Source organism: Camelina sativa, chromosome 3 (assembly GCF_000633955.1).
Source record: "Camelina sativa cultivar DH55 chromosome 3, Cs, whole genome shotgun sequence".
Lineage (NCBI taxonomy): Eukaryota > Viridiplantae > Streptophyta > Magnoliopsida > Brassicales > Brassicaceae > Camelina > Camelina sativa.
In genome coordinates this window covers 1-14,528 of record NC_025687.1, presented here as the reverse complement: position 1 = coordinate 14,528, position 14,528 = coordinate 1, and the positions used below count along the sequence as shown (strand labels likewise).

The window sequence follows — 14,528 nt, the reverse complement described above, 5'->3', positions numbered from 1 at the left end:
TTTTTTTTATAACTCCAGACTGATCTAGATTTTTTTACTTCCGTCTCAGTATGACCATTTAGAGTTCCCCGGTGTTGTCCCTCGAACTTTTATTGGTAAGGGCTGTTGAATTTACCCCCTCACTCATCAATTTAGTGTTGTTCTACTGGATGCTTTATTTTTTCTTATTTTTCTTGCAGGAGCCTTCATAGTCTCTCTTTTTGCATCACCCCTTGTATCAGTTATCAGCTGGCTAGGTTTCCCCAAGTTTTATAGCCTTGTTGCAGGTTTCTCTCTCTGTTTCTCCCTTTCTTTCCCCGCTAAACCACTGTCCTCCTTTCAATTCACATCATCATAATTGACTTACAGCTCGTTTGGTGTTGGGCTGCATCATATTGTCCACACTTAGATTTTTCCGGATTCAGGTATGATATTTCTTTGCTCTCTTTCTTGTTTCCATGCTGCACTTCCTTATTTTAATCTTTTTCCCTTCCCGTGTCTTTGGAATTGTGATCTCTTTCATGCATCTTGTTGCCTACTTGTCTGACGACTGAAAGCTACTTCTTTCACAGATAAGAAATAAGTTTGGACATCAAGTTGAAACTTTCTTTGTACTTCTCACCACTTTTCAGTTTCACTTTCTTTTCTACTGCACTCGTCCTCTACCTAATATTCTTGCTTTGGGATTAGGTAATTTGCTTCTATTCATCTGACTCTACTTAGTAATCGTCCTTCAGATGTCCTCGCACTCTTTCCCATGGCCCATCTAGCCTAGGCCTTATTAGGTGTTGCTAATGTTTTGAATTCTGGATCCTTGCAGTTAATCTGGCATATGGTGATTGGTTAAAGGAAAACTTTTACTCAGCTTTGAGTTTCCTGGTATGTATGATATTCGTGGTAACATATCTTCCAGATCATAAGATCCAAAACTATGGGTTTTCTGACGTGTCTTTTATCTGGTAATCAGATTTGTGCCACTGTAATCTTCAGATGTGATATGATGTTACTGCTTGGGCCTATTGGTCTTGAACTTTTACTGGTGAGTTGGTCATGATCATTGAATAGTTTAAGTACTGAGCTTCTGTATATGTGTGATTGGCTGTGGAATTTTTTTGTTTCCATCTGATGCGGCTGCTTTACGTCTATCAATGACAGACCAGATCGATCTCCTTCTGGAAAGCACTTAAGTATTGTGTTCGAACCACTCTGTTGGCTGTAGGTTGGTTAGAGTACCTCGTTATTTTGTAATCTATTTGCTTTTTCCCTTCAGACACTAGTTCCCGAGTCAGTTTTTTTTTGTGGTCATTGAATATTCCTTACCACAGGTCTTACCATCTTGGTCGACTCTATCATGTGGAAAAAGTTTGTCTGGCCAGAATTCGATGTTTTCTGGTTTAACTCCATTTTAAACCGGAGCTCTGACTGGGGTGTATCCTTCAAAATTTGTTTCCTCAATTTATTTATTTTGTATGATACATAGTTCTTTTGCAGTTTTTTTCACTGCCTGAATAAAGGATTGCCTTTTTTTACAATGATAACCATTTGGAATTTCCATACAATAGTGTAATTGCAAGTGTAATTCTTTGTTGTTCCTTGAAAATTAGTTGCTTGACCAGACACATTCTGTACATTGGTACTTCACCTCGGCACTCCCACGTTCTTTACTATTAGCTTATCCACTTTCATTGGTAAATTCGAGGCCTCCTAACATCTGTCATATTGTCTTGTTCCTTTCTAGTTAGGATCTCTACAAATTTTCTCATTTGTTTTCTTCTTATGCAGCTTGGTGCTTTAGCTGACAGGAGGCTTCCATTCTTTGTTCTTCCAGTTTTATCCTTCGTTATACTATACTCTAAACTTCCACACAAGGTAATCAGATGGATTAATTGTCTCAGTAGCCATCAAGGTGTCTTAACCATTTTCTGACATAGGCGTATCTTTCTTTCTTGATATCTGCAGGAACTCCGGTTTATCATTAGTTCAGTGCCAATGTTCAACTTGTCTGCTGCAGTTGCTGCTAGCAGAATGTATGAGTTTTATCAGATGTTTGCTAGCTAAGCTTTTAATCATAGCTAAGACGTCTGTTTATTCAGTATCTTAAGAGCTCTTAATATAATCCGATTTCATGTTACAGCTACAATAACAGGAAGAAAACTATTTGGAAACTGGTGAACATTGTTATGTTAGCGTTTTTTGCAATCAGGTAGAAATAATAAGCAATTATCTTTGCTGAGTAGAGAAGGAAAGGGATTTGCTAGTCAATTTAATCTTGTTCTATAGTGCAGGGTGCACGGTTGTAACGTTCATGGCATCTTACTACAATTATCCTAGCGGCTATGCTTTGAAGCGCTTGCATCAAATAAGTGAGTGACTTATTCTGTGTATGGGGGTTTCTTGTTATTTTAGCAGCATTTGACCAGCGCAAACAAGAAAAATATGCTAGTCGGTATTTGTTTGACTCACGTGCCACATAAGACTCATAAATCATTTAAGTTTTGTGGTGTAGATCTACCTCTGGTTGACAAATTCCTACAGTATGATTAATTTACCTGGTGCCTTCCATGCTTCTCAGGCCATCCTGTAAATGTAGCTGGAGAAGAGTGGGTTCACATAGACACTTATGGTGCTATGAATGGAATATCTCGCTTTTGTGAAGATGCTTTGCCGTGGAGGTATGGTTGATTCTTCTTTCTATGTATGTTAGCTGTACTAGCCTGTTTTAGGGCTCGTAAAAGTAAAGGAAATGTCAGTATACATAGGAAAAAGAGTTACCACTGAGAAGCACCTATTTGGGCGAGATGAAGAAGGAATAATTCTCCATCACCTTTGAATATGAAGAATAGAAGAGGGTATCTGTTTAGCTATTTAGGAGGCGATAAAATGTTTTATTTTATGGTGCAATGCAGATACTCAAAAGAAGAAGAGATAGTAGTGGAGGAGTTGCAAAACCGAAATTTCACGTATCTGGTGAAGTGAGTATATCATCATATAGTAGAAAGCAGTTCATAGTAAAAAGAGATACCACTGGTGGTCAATATGTAATCTGTTGTCATGCTTTGTGCAGCGAGCACACCTCTGTAGATGGATACAAGTGCTTGTTTTATGAAGAAGGGTTTGAGAGACTTGAACTGCGGCGAGGTTTCCCTCCCATTGTCCTGGTAAAAATTGGTGGGAGTAGGGATAGTATTTCATCAAAATAAGAGCATGGAATGTAATGTTGAGGTGAAAATGTTGAATTGCAGGTAAAAAGGCCCAAAGTATACGTGCATCAAGATATGAAGAAGAAGGAAGATCATTTGCATAAGAAATGGCCTGGATGTTAGCAATACAACAAATAGAGACAATGGTTCTCCTTAGAGAGCACATGATATGCACTCAGTCATTAGCTATGTATTAGATTGAAACCCTCTGATTTGTCAGTAGTATGGTCGGCCTTTGGGCCTTGCTTGATTGAATTGAAATTGATTGATGGTCCATTAATTTGTTTTACCAGTTTACCCCTCTTGTCTTTTCGTTTAGGAAAAAAAAAACATTTGCGCTTCTTCGACTTATCCGAAACCTAACGAGAGAGAGAGAGAGAGAGAGGATGCTGCTTCAGGCGGTCCAAAACCGCAATGTTCCACTGGCTTCCTCCGCCTCGTATTCCGGTCTCCCTCGCTGCAGATCTCCTGCCATCTCCGTAGCTCTGTCGAAGAAGACGGCAGCAATCGTGTGTTCCATCTCCCAGGTTTATGGCTACGGCACGGTGGATTACGAGAGAAGGCCGATTATCCAGTGGAATGCCATCTACAAGAAGATATCTCTGATGGAGAAGCCGGAGCTCGGCGCTGGTTCCGTCTTGAATCAGTGGGAGAAAGGAGGCCGCAAGCTTACCAAGTGGGAGCTCTGTCGGGTCGTCAAGGAGCTTCGCAAATACAAGCGTCCCAACCAAGCTCTTGAGGTCCCAACCAAGCTCTGTCGCGTAACTCTTTTTTGCTCTATCTTTATTTTTGAATCTCCTTTTAACCGGGGGGTCCCTACTTGATCGTATTCGTATAGGTGTACGACTGGATGAACAACAGAGGCGAAAGGTTTCGATTGTCTGCAAGTGATGCTGCAATCCAGCTTGACCTAATCGGAAAAGTGCGTGGCATTTCAGACGCCGAAGAGTTCTTCCTCACGCTCCCTGAGAACTTCAAGGACCGGAGAGTTTATGGTTCCCTCCTCAATGCCTATGTGAGGGCCAAGTCTAGAGAAAAAGCTGAATCCCTGCTCAGCACCATGAGGGAGAAAGGATACGCCCTGCACCCGCTTCCCTTCAACGTCATGATGACTCTCTACATGAACCTTAGGGAGTTCGACAAAGTCGACGCCATGGTCTTCGAGATGAAGCAGAAAGATATACGTCTCGACATTTACTCCTACAACATCTGGCTCTCCTCCTGCGGCTCCCTAGGATCTGTTGAGAAAATGGAACTAGTGTACCAGCAGATGAAATCAGATGTTGCTATTAATCCCAACTGGACCACTTTTAGCACTATGGCCACCATGTACATTAAGATGGGCGAAACTGAGAAAGCCGAAGATGCACTGAGGAAGGTTGAAGCAAGGATTACTGGTCGTAATCGCATTCCATATCACTACCTCTTGAGTTTGTACGGCAGCGTTGGTAACAAGAAAGAGCTGTACCGGGTCTGGCACGTCTACAAATCTGTTGCCCCGAGCGTTCCCAATTTGGGTTACCATGCTTTGGTCTCGTCGCTGGTGAGAATGGGAGATATTGAAGGGGCCGAGAAGGTATACGAGGAATGGCTTCCAGTCAAGTCTTCTTATGACCCCAGGATACCAAATCTTCTCATGAATGCGTATGTCAAAAACGACCAACTAGAGAAAGCTGAGGGGTTGTTCGACCACATGGTTGAAATGGGAGGAAAACCGAGTTCAAGTACGTGGGAGATCCTAGCTGATGGTCATACCAGAAAGAGGTGTATTCCAGAGGCTTTGACTTGTCTGAGAAAAGCTTTTTCTGCTGAAGGGTCCAGCAATTGGAGGCCTAAGGTGTTGATGCTGTCGGGCTTCTTTAAGCTCTGTGAAGAGGAATCGGCTGTTACTAGTAAAGAGGCCGTTTTGGAATTGTTGAGGCAGTCCGGGCATCTTCAAGACAAATCATACCAAGCTCTTATTGATGTGGTGGACGAAAACAACAGTGAAAACGATTCCCATGACCATGAGAGTGACGTGCTTCTAACGCAGCTACAAGATGATTTGTAATCAAATATAGTCACCTAGATCTTGCTTTAAAAGACGAATCTTTTTGTAACCGGAATCAACTGCCTAGTGAAACATGAATGTTCGTAAGAGCTGTGTGTGTGCCCCTCTGCCTCCTAAACTACTACCAATAATAATTCATTTTGTGTTTAAAAAAGCACAGACGAAACTAGCGTGCACTTCTATTTTGGGCCAGACATAAAGGCCCGCTGATGAACCTATAGGCAGCCTGAGTGCCTCTAAGGCCCATTTTGAACGAGGGTATCTTCTTCACGCACGGAACTCGTTGAGAGAGAGAGAGAGACGGTGATCGGGAAATGACGACGAAAGAGGCGGGTGCGTCGTACCCTAGCGCGGCTCGGATATCTGATTCTCCATGTTATCTTCAGTACTCTGCGTCTCTCAAATGTGAGTCACGCTTCCATGTTCCCCTCCCATTAATCTCTTATTAGTTTCGAGGAATTGTTGTTCTGCTTCTGTCAAAGTTTTACAAGTATCTCATAACCCTTACCGTTGATTAGATCTCAATATATCCACTTCAAGGTGATAATTAATTTACTCATCTGTTCTGTTGTGGCTTAAATCCCATTTTGTTAGAGTTCGGATCTAATAAGATATTGATTTCGTCGGTTTTGTTGATTCCTGATTGTTTATTCGTTTTCGTTTTTGTTTGTTACTTATGCCTTAGCTCTTGAGCAATTTCGTTCATGATCGAACTCTCAGGTCTTGAAGAATTTGGATCCGACAAGAGTAAATGCCAGGATCATTTTGATGTGTATAAAGAATGCAAGAAGAAAGAGGTTGTTGTAAATTCACATTATGCCTTATTCTGTTTCCGAATTCTCTGCTTACCTATGTTTTGTTTCTCAGAGGGAAGCTCGATTGGAACGCAATAAGACACGTTCGTTGTTCTCTTGAATGTTGATCCTGATGGAAATGCCAATGATGTCTTCGAACATCATCATCATCATCATCTAGTCGTAGCATCCTGTTATTTCATTTTGCAATAATACCTCTGAGAAGTGGTAGTTTTTGTTTCACTTGTTGTTCGTAAATTGTATGGTCTAAATAAATCAGTCTCACATTGGAGATGGAAAGTGTTTGTTAATATATATTAATGTTCTTTTACTCCCCATTGGTGATGGTCATGGATATGTTAAACTTTGAGAGAAAGTTTGATTTCAAGTAGTTTGAGCTATAAGAGAGGGAGGACTCCAGTAAATCATATATCATCCATCATCTATTTACTTACTCTCCCGGCCGTTTCCATACATGTTGTCACTTTGAATGAAAGCTCTTCAACTCTGCTTTTTTGTTTTTTCCATTCCAATCATACATACATAACCAGTGTTTAGATCTGTATATATGGGGACTACTACATTGGGCTTAAAACTGTTAAATGGGCTTTCGTGAAGCCTTAATCGCCTTTGACGTTTCCTTACGTCTACGTGCCGCCTCCTTTGATTGACTGTGTCATCTTCCTCACGCGNTTTTGATTGATTCTTGCAAGTTCGAATTCCATAATAGATGATTGTTCATGAACATGGTTCCATCATTCTCATAAATTGTTGCAGAGGAAGAAACTGATCCATATCGTATCCCGACTAAGCAAAACATGAGGATGGCATTGTATTGGCTCGTACAGGGATGCACAGCAGGCGACTCACTTGTCTTTCACTACTCGGGTCATGGTTCGCGTCAAAGAAACTACAACGGTGATGAAGTTGATGGCTATGATGAAACACTCTGTCCCCTTGATTTTGAAACTCAGGGGATGATTGTAGATGATGAGATCAACGCTACCATTGTGCGTCCTCTTCCCCATGGTGCCAAACTCCATTCAATTATCGATGCTTGCCATAGTGGCACCGTCCTGGATTTACCCTTCCTATGCAGAATGAACAGGTTAGTCCTCTCCTCAGTTGCTGCTGCTAAATGTTAAGTTGCTTACCTTTCCTACTGCTTGTTATATATTGAACAGACATCCATATTCGTTATTGAAACAGAGCTGGGCAGTATGTGTGGGAGGATCATCGCCCTAGGTCAGGTTTGTGGAAAGGAACAGCTGGTGGGGAAGCCATATCGATCAGTGGATGTGATGATGACCAGACTTCGGCAGACACATCAGTAAGTCGAACGAATCTAGTCATACGCCTTCCAAAATTGTAGTTGCTTCTTCCACTCATGATTGAAACATATTATATGTATAGGCGCTGTCAAAGATCACGTCTACAGGTGCTATGACATTCTGTTTTATTCAAGCGATAGAACGCAGCACACAAGGCACAACCTATGGAAGCATTCTGAATTCGATGCGCACCACAATAAGGAATACAGGGAATGATGGTGGTGGTATTGGTGGTAGTGGAGTTGTTACGACTGTGCTAAGCATGCTTCTGACAGGGGGAAGTGCAATTGGGGGATTAAGACAGGTACAATCCTTTCTTACTCTATTGTGTTGATACAGGTTGGTAATTTTTCTTAAATCTATTTTGATCTGTTTTGACAGGAGCCTCAGCTAACTGCTTGTCAACCATTCGATGTCTATGCAAAGCCTTTCATTCTCTAGTAAAGACAACTCACTTTTTATGTATAGCGAGTGCGATTAAATTCTGTCCATTTAACCAGTTGTTACTATTTTTTTTCTTTCCAAAGAATAAAGGAAAACATTGACTTGGTGCTTCATTAACACAAAATGTGCCATCTATTCTTTAGTCCTTCCAAACAACAAGCAATGGTTTGCCTTTGAGAATCAACTCGTAAGGTGTTGCTTAAATAGACAGGAGGAAGACAAGAGAATTCCCAGAAAGCTGTTGAGAAGGCGCATGCAAATCATGTGTGCATTGCTACAAGGAAAAGCACTTCCGCTGTAGCAGCCTCTTCTTTGTTTGATGCCCCGGCCGTTATCTTCCAGAGCAAAGGAGGAGTTTGTCCCACCTTCGCTAAAGAGAAGGCACCAAAAGAAGTTACCTTTATGCAACCTAGCCACTCCCACTCCAACCTCGGTATGCGACCTATTTCTAAGCAGCGACAAGGTTTTGTTATCTCTAAAGAGAATGTCTGAGAAAGCGACTTCTGGTGCTACATACTTAGAGCTGCAGCCGAGGATATGGCCTGTTATGGCTCCAAACGTGGGAAGTTCTACACCACAATTTGGGGCAAAAACCTGAGTGAAGTCGTCTTCAGGGGGTTCGCAGCCGAGAGTGTTGTTGACATTGCAATTCCCCTCGCAGAACTCAACATACTGGAGGGCCATGCAACCAAGGCCAGGATTCTCATTTAGGTTGGTGAGTTTTGGGGATGTTCTGTTCCGGTTCAAGATGCTCACCATTTCATGAGCTGGATTTCCTGCAACCATTCTAACACTTAGTCCCGTCTAAGAGTTGTAAGCGAAATCATAGAAAGGCTGACCAAATGCTGAACGAGAAATCCAACTCCAGATTCGCATATGTAGTGACTTTACATATTGAAAAAGAAAAGAAGATACCGTGAAATTTGGAGCTAGCTAGCTCTGAGAGTGAGAGAAACAGTAAAATCGACTTCAGAAGGCTAACTTTGTTCTTCATCTCGCGGATTTCAGGAGAAAAAAAAAAAGAAAAAGGAACGAAATTATTATTGTTTTTGATACCAAAAAAAGTTATTATTGTTTTCGAAAAGGTAGATGAGCTTGATGGAGATGGGGGAGATGGAGATGGAGGAGATGGAGATGGAGCTTCCTTTGTGATATTATTTCTTTTGGTGGAGAAAAAGAAGAAAAAAAAACGGCATTGGGCTTCGATGTTGGGCTCCAACCAATGTAATTGAATGAAGAAAGAAGGAAAGTACGTGACTTGAATTTCATTTACTTCATTAAATGGGCGGCGTTGGGGGCCGTTGGAGGTAGGCCAATAACATTGATGTCTGAAAAGAGAGAGGTGAAGCCAAATTTTGGCAAGTCATACTCTTTAATAATCATCAATCAATGCGCCCATTGGCTCCTCTCCTTACGTACTTGAACTTTGAAGTTTGAGGTTTCTTCCTTTTCTTAAAATAAATATTGCTGCAACATTTCTAATGTGGTAAAGCGGGCCCTATCACCATGTGCTTCTTCGCAGTATCCCACATGGACATGGTGGTAATGCCTCTATATTTCTATATTTATGTCACATTCTAAACAAGAACTGCACTTCACAAGTATCTCCAAAACCGCATTTCCTCCAACATCTACTTCTTCAACAGCAGACTAGCTCAAGTACCTTTGGATGGCGTCAAAGCCCGGAGCTCTGACGGAGTGGCCATGGAGTCCCCTTGGTAGCTTCAAGTACCTCTTGGTGGCCCCGTTTGTGATGGCGAGCATGCACTCGTACGTGACTGTTGCGGATGAGGATCATAAAGACTTCAGCAGACTGATGATAGTCGTGTTGATGCTGTGGCGAATAGTTCACAGCCAGATATGGATCAGTGTGTCGCGCCAGAGGACGGCTAAGGGAACGACGAAGATCGTGGACAAGCCCATTGAGTTTGAGCAAGTGGACCGAGAGCGCACTTGGGATGACCAAATCATCTTCAACACTCTCCTCATGTATCTCGCCAACATCAAGCTCCCAGGCGCCTCCCATCTTCCTCTCTGGAGACTAGACGGAGCCCTCCTCATGGCTCTGCTTCACGCTGGTCCTGTCGAGTTCCTCTACTACTGGTTCCACAGAGCTTTACACCACCACTTCCTCTACTCTCGCTACCATTCTCACCACCACTCCTCTATTGTCACCGAGCCCATCACGTGTATGTACCTTCATCCACCGTTTTTCTATGTTCTATTTCTATCTATAGTTATACAACCATAAAGTATCTTAAATCAAACTTGGCAGCTGTGGTACACCCCTTTGCCGAGCACATCGCCTACTCACTACTCTTTGCCATACCCATGGTAACAGCGTCCCTGTGTGGGATCCTCTCCATTGTTCCCATCATTGGATACATGACTTACATTGACTTCATGAACAACATGGGACACTGCAACTTCGAACTTTTCCCTAAGCGTCTCTTTCACCTCTTCCCTCCCCTCAAGTTCCTATGCTACACCCCCTCGTACGTCCTTTGTAAAGCGTATATACTATTTATTTAGATTTTGAATGTATGCATGCATATATAACATGGCATCAAATACGTTGAAGGTTCCACTCGCTCCACCACACGCAGTTCCGGACCAACTACTCTCTGTTCATGCCGATATACGACTACATCTACGGGACGACTGATAAGTTGAGCGAGTCACTATACGAGAGGTCCTTGGAGAGAGAGGAGGACTCACCCGACGTCATCTACCTCACTCACCTCACCACTCACGACTCCATCTACCAAATGCGCCTTGGCTTCCCTTCCCTCTCCTCTTTCCCCTTGTGGAATCGATCCCCATGGTATCTCACATGCTTCATGTGGCCCTTCACTCTCCTATGCTCATTTGTTCTCACCTCCGCTCTCTCCTCGCGCACCTTGGTCTTTGAGCGAAACCGTCTCCGTCACCTCACCCTTCACTCTCACCTCCTTCCCAAGTTTTCCTTTCACGTAAGCATTTTCCTCTCTCTCTTGACACAAACGTACGGGTTTACTTTTTATGTTAGACTTCACTACTATTTTTTCAAACAAACAACAACACATGCGTGCGTAATTTTTTTAATTTGAACAAAGAAATATTTTCTCGTGGGTATACCTTTTGTAATTTTCATATAAAGTTTAATACTAATTTTGCCTCATAAAACATGCGGTCGTAGTATAAATCACAGCGCCGCCATGAGTCCATCAACAATTTAATAGAGGGAGCTATCCTTGAAGCAGATGCAAAGGGTGTAAAAGTAATGAGTCTTGGCCTCATGAACAATGTAAGTTTATTTACTTCAAAGCTATCATATATATATGAATATTGAATAACTATTGGATAAGTAACTAATTAACACACGATTAATGAGCGGGCGGAGCTAAACGGGTATGGAGAGATGTACGTGCAAAAGTATCCAAAGTTGAAGATAAGACTAGTGGATGGAAGCAGCATGGCAGCTGCGGTGGTGGTCAACAATATTCCTAAGGAAACCACAGAGATTGTCTTTAGAGGAAATCTCACAAAGGTTGCGTCGGCCGTTGTCTTTGCTCTATGCCAAAAGGGCGTCAAGGTGTCTAAATATAAGAACTGAAATGTACTCATCTTCTCAAGCCAAACAAAAGCTAACGTGGTAATGTGTACGTATAGGTGGTATTGTTACGCAAAGAGGAACACATCAAACTCATCAAATCTGGGGTCGTCAAGAATCTGGTATTGTCTACAAACAAAAGTTATTACTCCCCAACGGTGTGGTTGGTGGGGGATGGAATAGAGAAAGAAGAGCAGATGAAGGCAAAAGAAGGAACCCTCTTTGTCCCCTTTTCTCACTTTCCTCCGAAGAAACTCCGCAAGGACTGTTTCTACCACTCCACTCCAGCTATGCGTGTTCCCAAGTCTGCCCAAAACATCGACTCCTGTGAGGTACATATTTGAATATGTATAGATATATTTATATATATATATATATATCTGTTACTTTTATATTAAAATTGATAGATGTATGCATAGTGTAATGAATAAATTGTTGTTGTAGAACTGGCTTGGGAGGAGGGTGATGAGTGCGTGGAAAATAGGAGGTATAGTGCATGCACTTGAGGGTTGGGAGGAGCATGACTGCGGCAACACTTGCAACTTCTTCCGTCTCCACACCATCTGGGAAGCTGCTCTTCGCCATGATTTCCAACCTCTGATTCTCCCACCATCTCATCTATGAGCTTTTCATATTCTTATATATATATCCCCTGCCTTGATTTATCTACTTCTCTTCCGAAACTAAGCTTTGTTTTCATATTACATAACTAATTAAGCTTTTCTTTTTTGGTTATTTATCATGTATTTCTATAGACTAAATAAAGTACTAGCTAGCTGCATCTTAATTTTTAATTATGCTTGCTGCCACGTGCTTTACTACATTTATATTATAAGATATGGGCAAATAATTACATCGATTGATATACTCAATTAGTGAAAATTTGAAAACTATAAATAATTTTTTTTAGAAACAGTGATTTGATTAAGTAATGCCTGTGTGCAATATCTGGGTGCATCATCAAATCAAAGTAGTTGCAAAAACTTGACGAGGTTTTACTTAAATGGTCTTTACCTATGCATGGTCCGCTCGCTACCTAATTAAGAAGGGGTAGGGTATACGTATACATATATAATTTGTGGCGTGAGAGATGGAGTTACTAAAAAAGAACGTACAAGTACTATTCAAAGCTCGATTAAGAGGTTGCGCCTTCTTGGTCTTAGCCTCTTGTAGATATTTTCACTTTACTCCCATTTAATGTTGGAGCGCAACAGATACTAGCTGGCGCCTAGCGCTTCAACGTGCATGATTTTGATTGGCTAGTAGTTGCCAAGCAATAAGCATCAATACCTAACACATGCCCAACTTGGTTAGTAGTATTTTTTCATGGGGACATATATACCCGTATACTTTTCAATTATTACCGTACATAAATATAAGAAGCCATCAATTAAGCGGTGCATTTCAAAGCCATGGATTTGATCAGATCATGGATGAAGGTGGGAGGGGGTAATTAGCTGAGTGTCATAAATATGTATCCATGTGGAGAGCATCGAACGGGAGTAGTACATGTTTGATCTTAGCTGGCCCCATCACAAGGAATTGGACTGGTGGGAAGATAGGGGTGGTTTCGTCATTATCAGTCTAACAATAAAGGACTTTGCTACCTTTATTTCTATATAATGTGTACCTTGGCTGACAAGAGTTGGAGAGACACAGTGACTCACACATACCCATATTACATTCGACGGTATAATGGCCACAAAACCAGGAGTCCTCACCGATTGGCCTTGGACACCCCTCGGGAGCTTCAAGGTGCACTTTGTGGTCTTTTCTATATAATATTTTACTAAGAAACACTATGACGCGTGCTTATGATTGAAATTTGTTGCTGATATATGTTTTTTGACGTGGAAACAATACAAAAGTACATAGTAGTAGCACCATGGGTGGTCCACAGCACATACAGGTTTGTGACAGATGATCCGGAGAAGAGGGATATCGGGTACTCCCTCGTATTCCCCTTCTTGCTCTTCAGAATTCTGCACAACCAGGTTTGGATCTCTCTGTCCCGTTACTATACGTCCAAGGGAAAGAGGCGCATCGTCGACAAGGGCATCGACTTCAATCAAGTCGATAGGGAAACCAATTGGTGCGTTTTATTAATTTGTATCTTCCTTCCTACCATGCGAGCTAAGCGTGTATTCCACAAATTAATTCCGGATATATCATTACATGCACAGGGATGACCAAATACTGTTCAACGGAGTGCTGTTTTATACAGGCATCTGCCTGTTGCCGGAGGCCAAGCAACTTCCTTGGTGGAGGACCGACGGAGTGTTGATGGCGGCGCTGCTTCACGCTGGACCGGTGGAGTTCCTCTATTATTGGCTCCACAAAGCTCTCCACCACCACTATCTTTACTCCCGCTACCATTCCCACCACCACTCATCTATCGTCACTGAACCCATCACTTGTAACTCTTGTTTATAACCTTGATCTCTATGCCGCATATATTTTGGAATGTTGTTTAACATACGTAAAATATATAGTTTAATTAACGTCCTTAATTAGTAGCTATATATAATGGGATTATCATAAATATATGCAGCGGTGATACATCCGTTTGCCGAGCACATAGCGTACTTCATGCTCTTCGCGATACCACTACTTACGACGTTGCTAACGAAAACGGCGTCCATAGCCTCGTTTGCGGGATACGTAATCTACATAGACGTTATGAATAACATGGGACACTGCAATTTCGAGCTCATCCCCAAGCGTCTTTTCCACCTCTTTCCTCCCCTCAAGTTCCTCTGTTACACTCCCTCGTAAGTCATTTACATCTCTTAATTATGTTTCATAATTCAAATATATTTATGTATATACATCTTATAAAGAGAGTAGGAGGGGAAAGAGAGAAAGATATATATGTATATATATATACATATATATAATTAAATAAGTACCATACTTTTGGAAAACAATTTGACATATAATTAAGCACTAACCAGAAACCATTTTTGATATCTGATACAAATAGTTAATTCTCGATTATGGCCGTAACAGAATCTAAGCAAACGATAAAACATACGAATACTATGGTTTATATGCTATTATAATCGACTTCATACACATTCTCCTTTCCTGTAAAGGTGACGTGATATTGTTTGCATTCTTAATTAATATGATCGTCAA

The 14,528-nt window shown here is 41.6% G+C and overlaps 7 protein-coding genes across 10 annotated transcripts; 6 read left to right on the top strand and 1 right to left on the bottom strand.

Annotated features, from left to right (window-relative positions):
- On the top strand, positions 50-3,476 carry LOC104758180 (dol-P-Man:Man(7)GlcNAc(2)-PP-Dol alpha-1,6-mannosyltransferase; the record flags this gene model as incomplete). 3 transcript variants are annotated; one of them, XM_019242472.1, is given in 17 exon segments in its annotated part: positions 50-95; positions 180-266; positions 349-404; positions 612-669; positions 800-858; positions 947-1,018; positions 1,135-1,198; positions 1,305-1,408; positions 1,596-1,667; positions 1,762-1,848; positions 1,939-2,006; positions 2,114-2,182; positions 2,260-2,342; positions 2,552-2,651; positions 2,886-2,951; positions 3,044-3,137; positions 3,222-3,476. In XM_019242472.1, coding segments are annotated over 17 exon segments (1,266 nt in total), but the record flags the coding sequence as incomplete, so codon positions are not given.
- LOC104758190 (pentatricopeptide repeat-containing protein At1g02150-like) lies at positions 3,298-5,318 on the top strand. The gene is made up of 3 exons (XM_010481019.2): positions 3,298-3,369; positions 3,499-3,919; positions 4,018-5,318. Exons 1-3 carry the CDS (start codon positions 3,323-3,325, stop codon positions 5,227-5,229), a joined length of 1,680 nt encoding a protein of 559 aa, XP_010479321.1. The 5' UTR covers positions 3,298-3,322; the 3' UTR covers positions 5,230-5,318.
- LOC104758171 (cytochrome c oxidase-assembly factor COX23, mitochondrial-like) lies at positions 5,444-6,361 on the top strand. Of its 2 annotated transcripts, XM_019242488.1 has the most exons (3): positions 5,465-5,634; positions 5,950-6,026; positions 6,097-6,361. In XM_019242488.1, the coding sequence occupies exons 1-3, from the start codon at positions 5,544-5,546 to the stop codon at positions 6,142-6,144; spliced, it is 216 nt and encodes a 71-aa protein (XP_019098033.1). In that variant the 5' UTR covers positions 5,465-5,543; the 3' UTR covers positions 6,145-6,361. The 2 variants fall into 2 exon arrangements, with proteins under 2 accessions (XP_010479299.1, XP_019098033.1); XM_010480997.2 differs by having other exon boundaries at positions 5,444-5,634; positions 5,950-6,361.
- LOC104758153 (metacaspase-1-like) lies at positions 6,764-7,911 on the top strand. Its single transcript, XM_010480976.2, has 4 exons — positions 6,764-7,131; positions 7,233-7,353; positions 7,437-7,658; positions 7,736-7,911. Exons 1-4 carry the CDS (start codon positions 6,842-6,844, stop codon positions 7,793-7,795), a joined length of 693 nt encoding a protein of 230 aa, XP_010479278.1. The 5' UTR covers positions 6,764-6,841; the 3' UTR covers positions 7,796-7,911.
- On the bottom strand, positions 7,772-8,925 carry LOC104758161. Its single transcript, XM_010480986.2, has 2 exons — positions 8,714-8,925; positions 7,772-8,574 (listed from the first exon to the last, which is right to left on the bottom strand). The coding sequence occupies exons 1-2, from the start codon at positions 8,790-8,792 to the stop codon at positions 7,979-7,981; spliced, it is 675 nt and encodes a 224-aa protein (XP_010479288.1). The 5' UTR covers positions 8,793-8,925; the 3' UTR covers positions 7,772-7,978.
- Positions 9,203-12,212, top strand: LOC104758142 (protein CER1-like 1). The gene is made up of 7 exons (XM_010480966.2): positions 9,203-9,987; positions 10,074-10,293; positions 10,380-10,770; positions 10,977-11,084; positions 11,172-11,372; positions 11,450-11,722; positions 11,835-12,212. The coding sequence occupies exons 1-7, from the start codon at positions 9,468-9,470 to the stop codon at positions 12,012-12,014; spliced, it is 1,893 nt and encodes a 630-aa protein (XP_010479268.1). The 5' UTR covers positions 9,203-9,467; the 3' UTR covers positions 12,015-12,212.
- Positions 13,030-14,198, top strand: LOC104758134 (protein ECERIFERUM 1-like). The gene is made up of 4 exons (XM_010480957.2): positions 13,030-13,145; positions 13,259-13,482; positions 13,574-13,806; positions 13,942-14,198. Exons 1-4 carry the CDS (start codon positions 13,086-13,088, stop codon positions 14,163-14,165), a joined length of 741 nt encoding a protein of 246 aa, XP_010479259.1. The 5' UTR covers positions 13,030-13,085; the 3' UTR covers positions 14,166-14,198.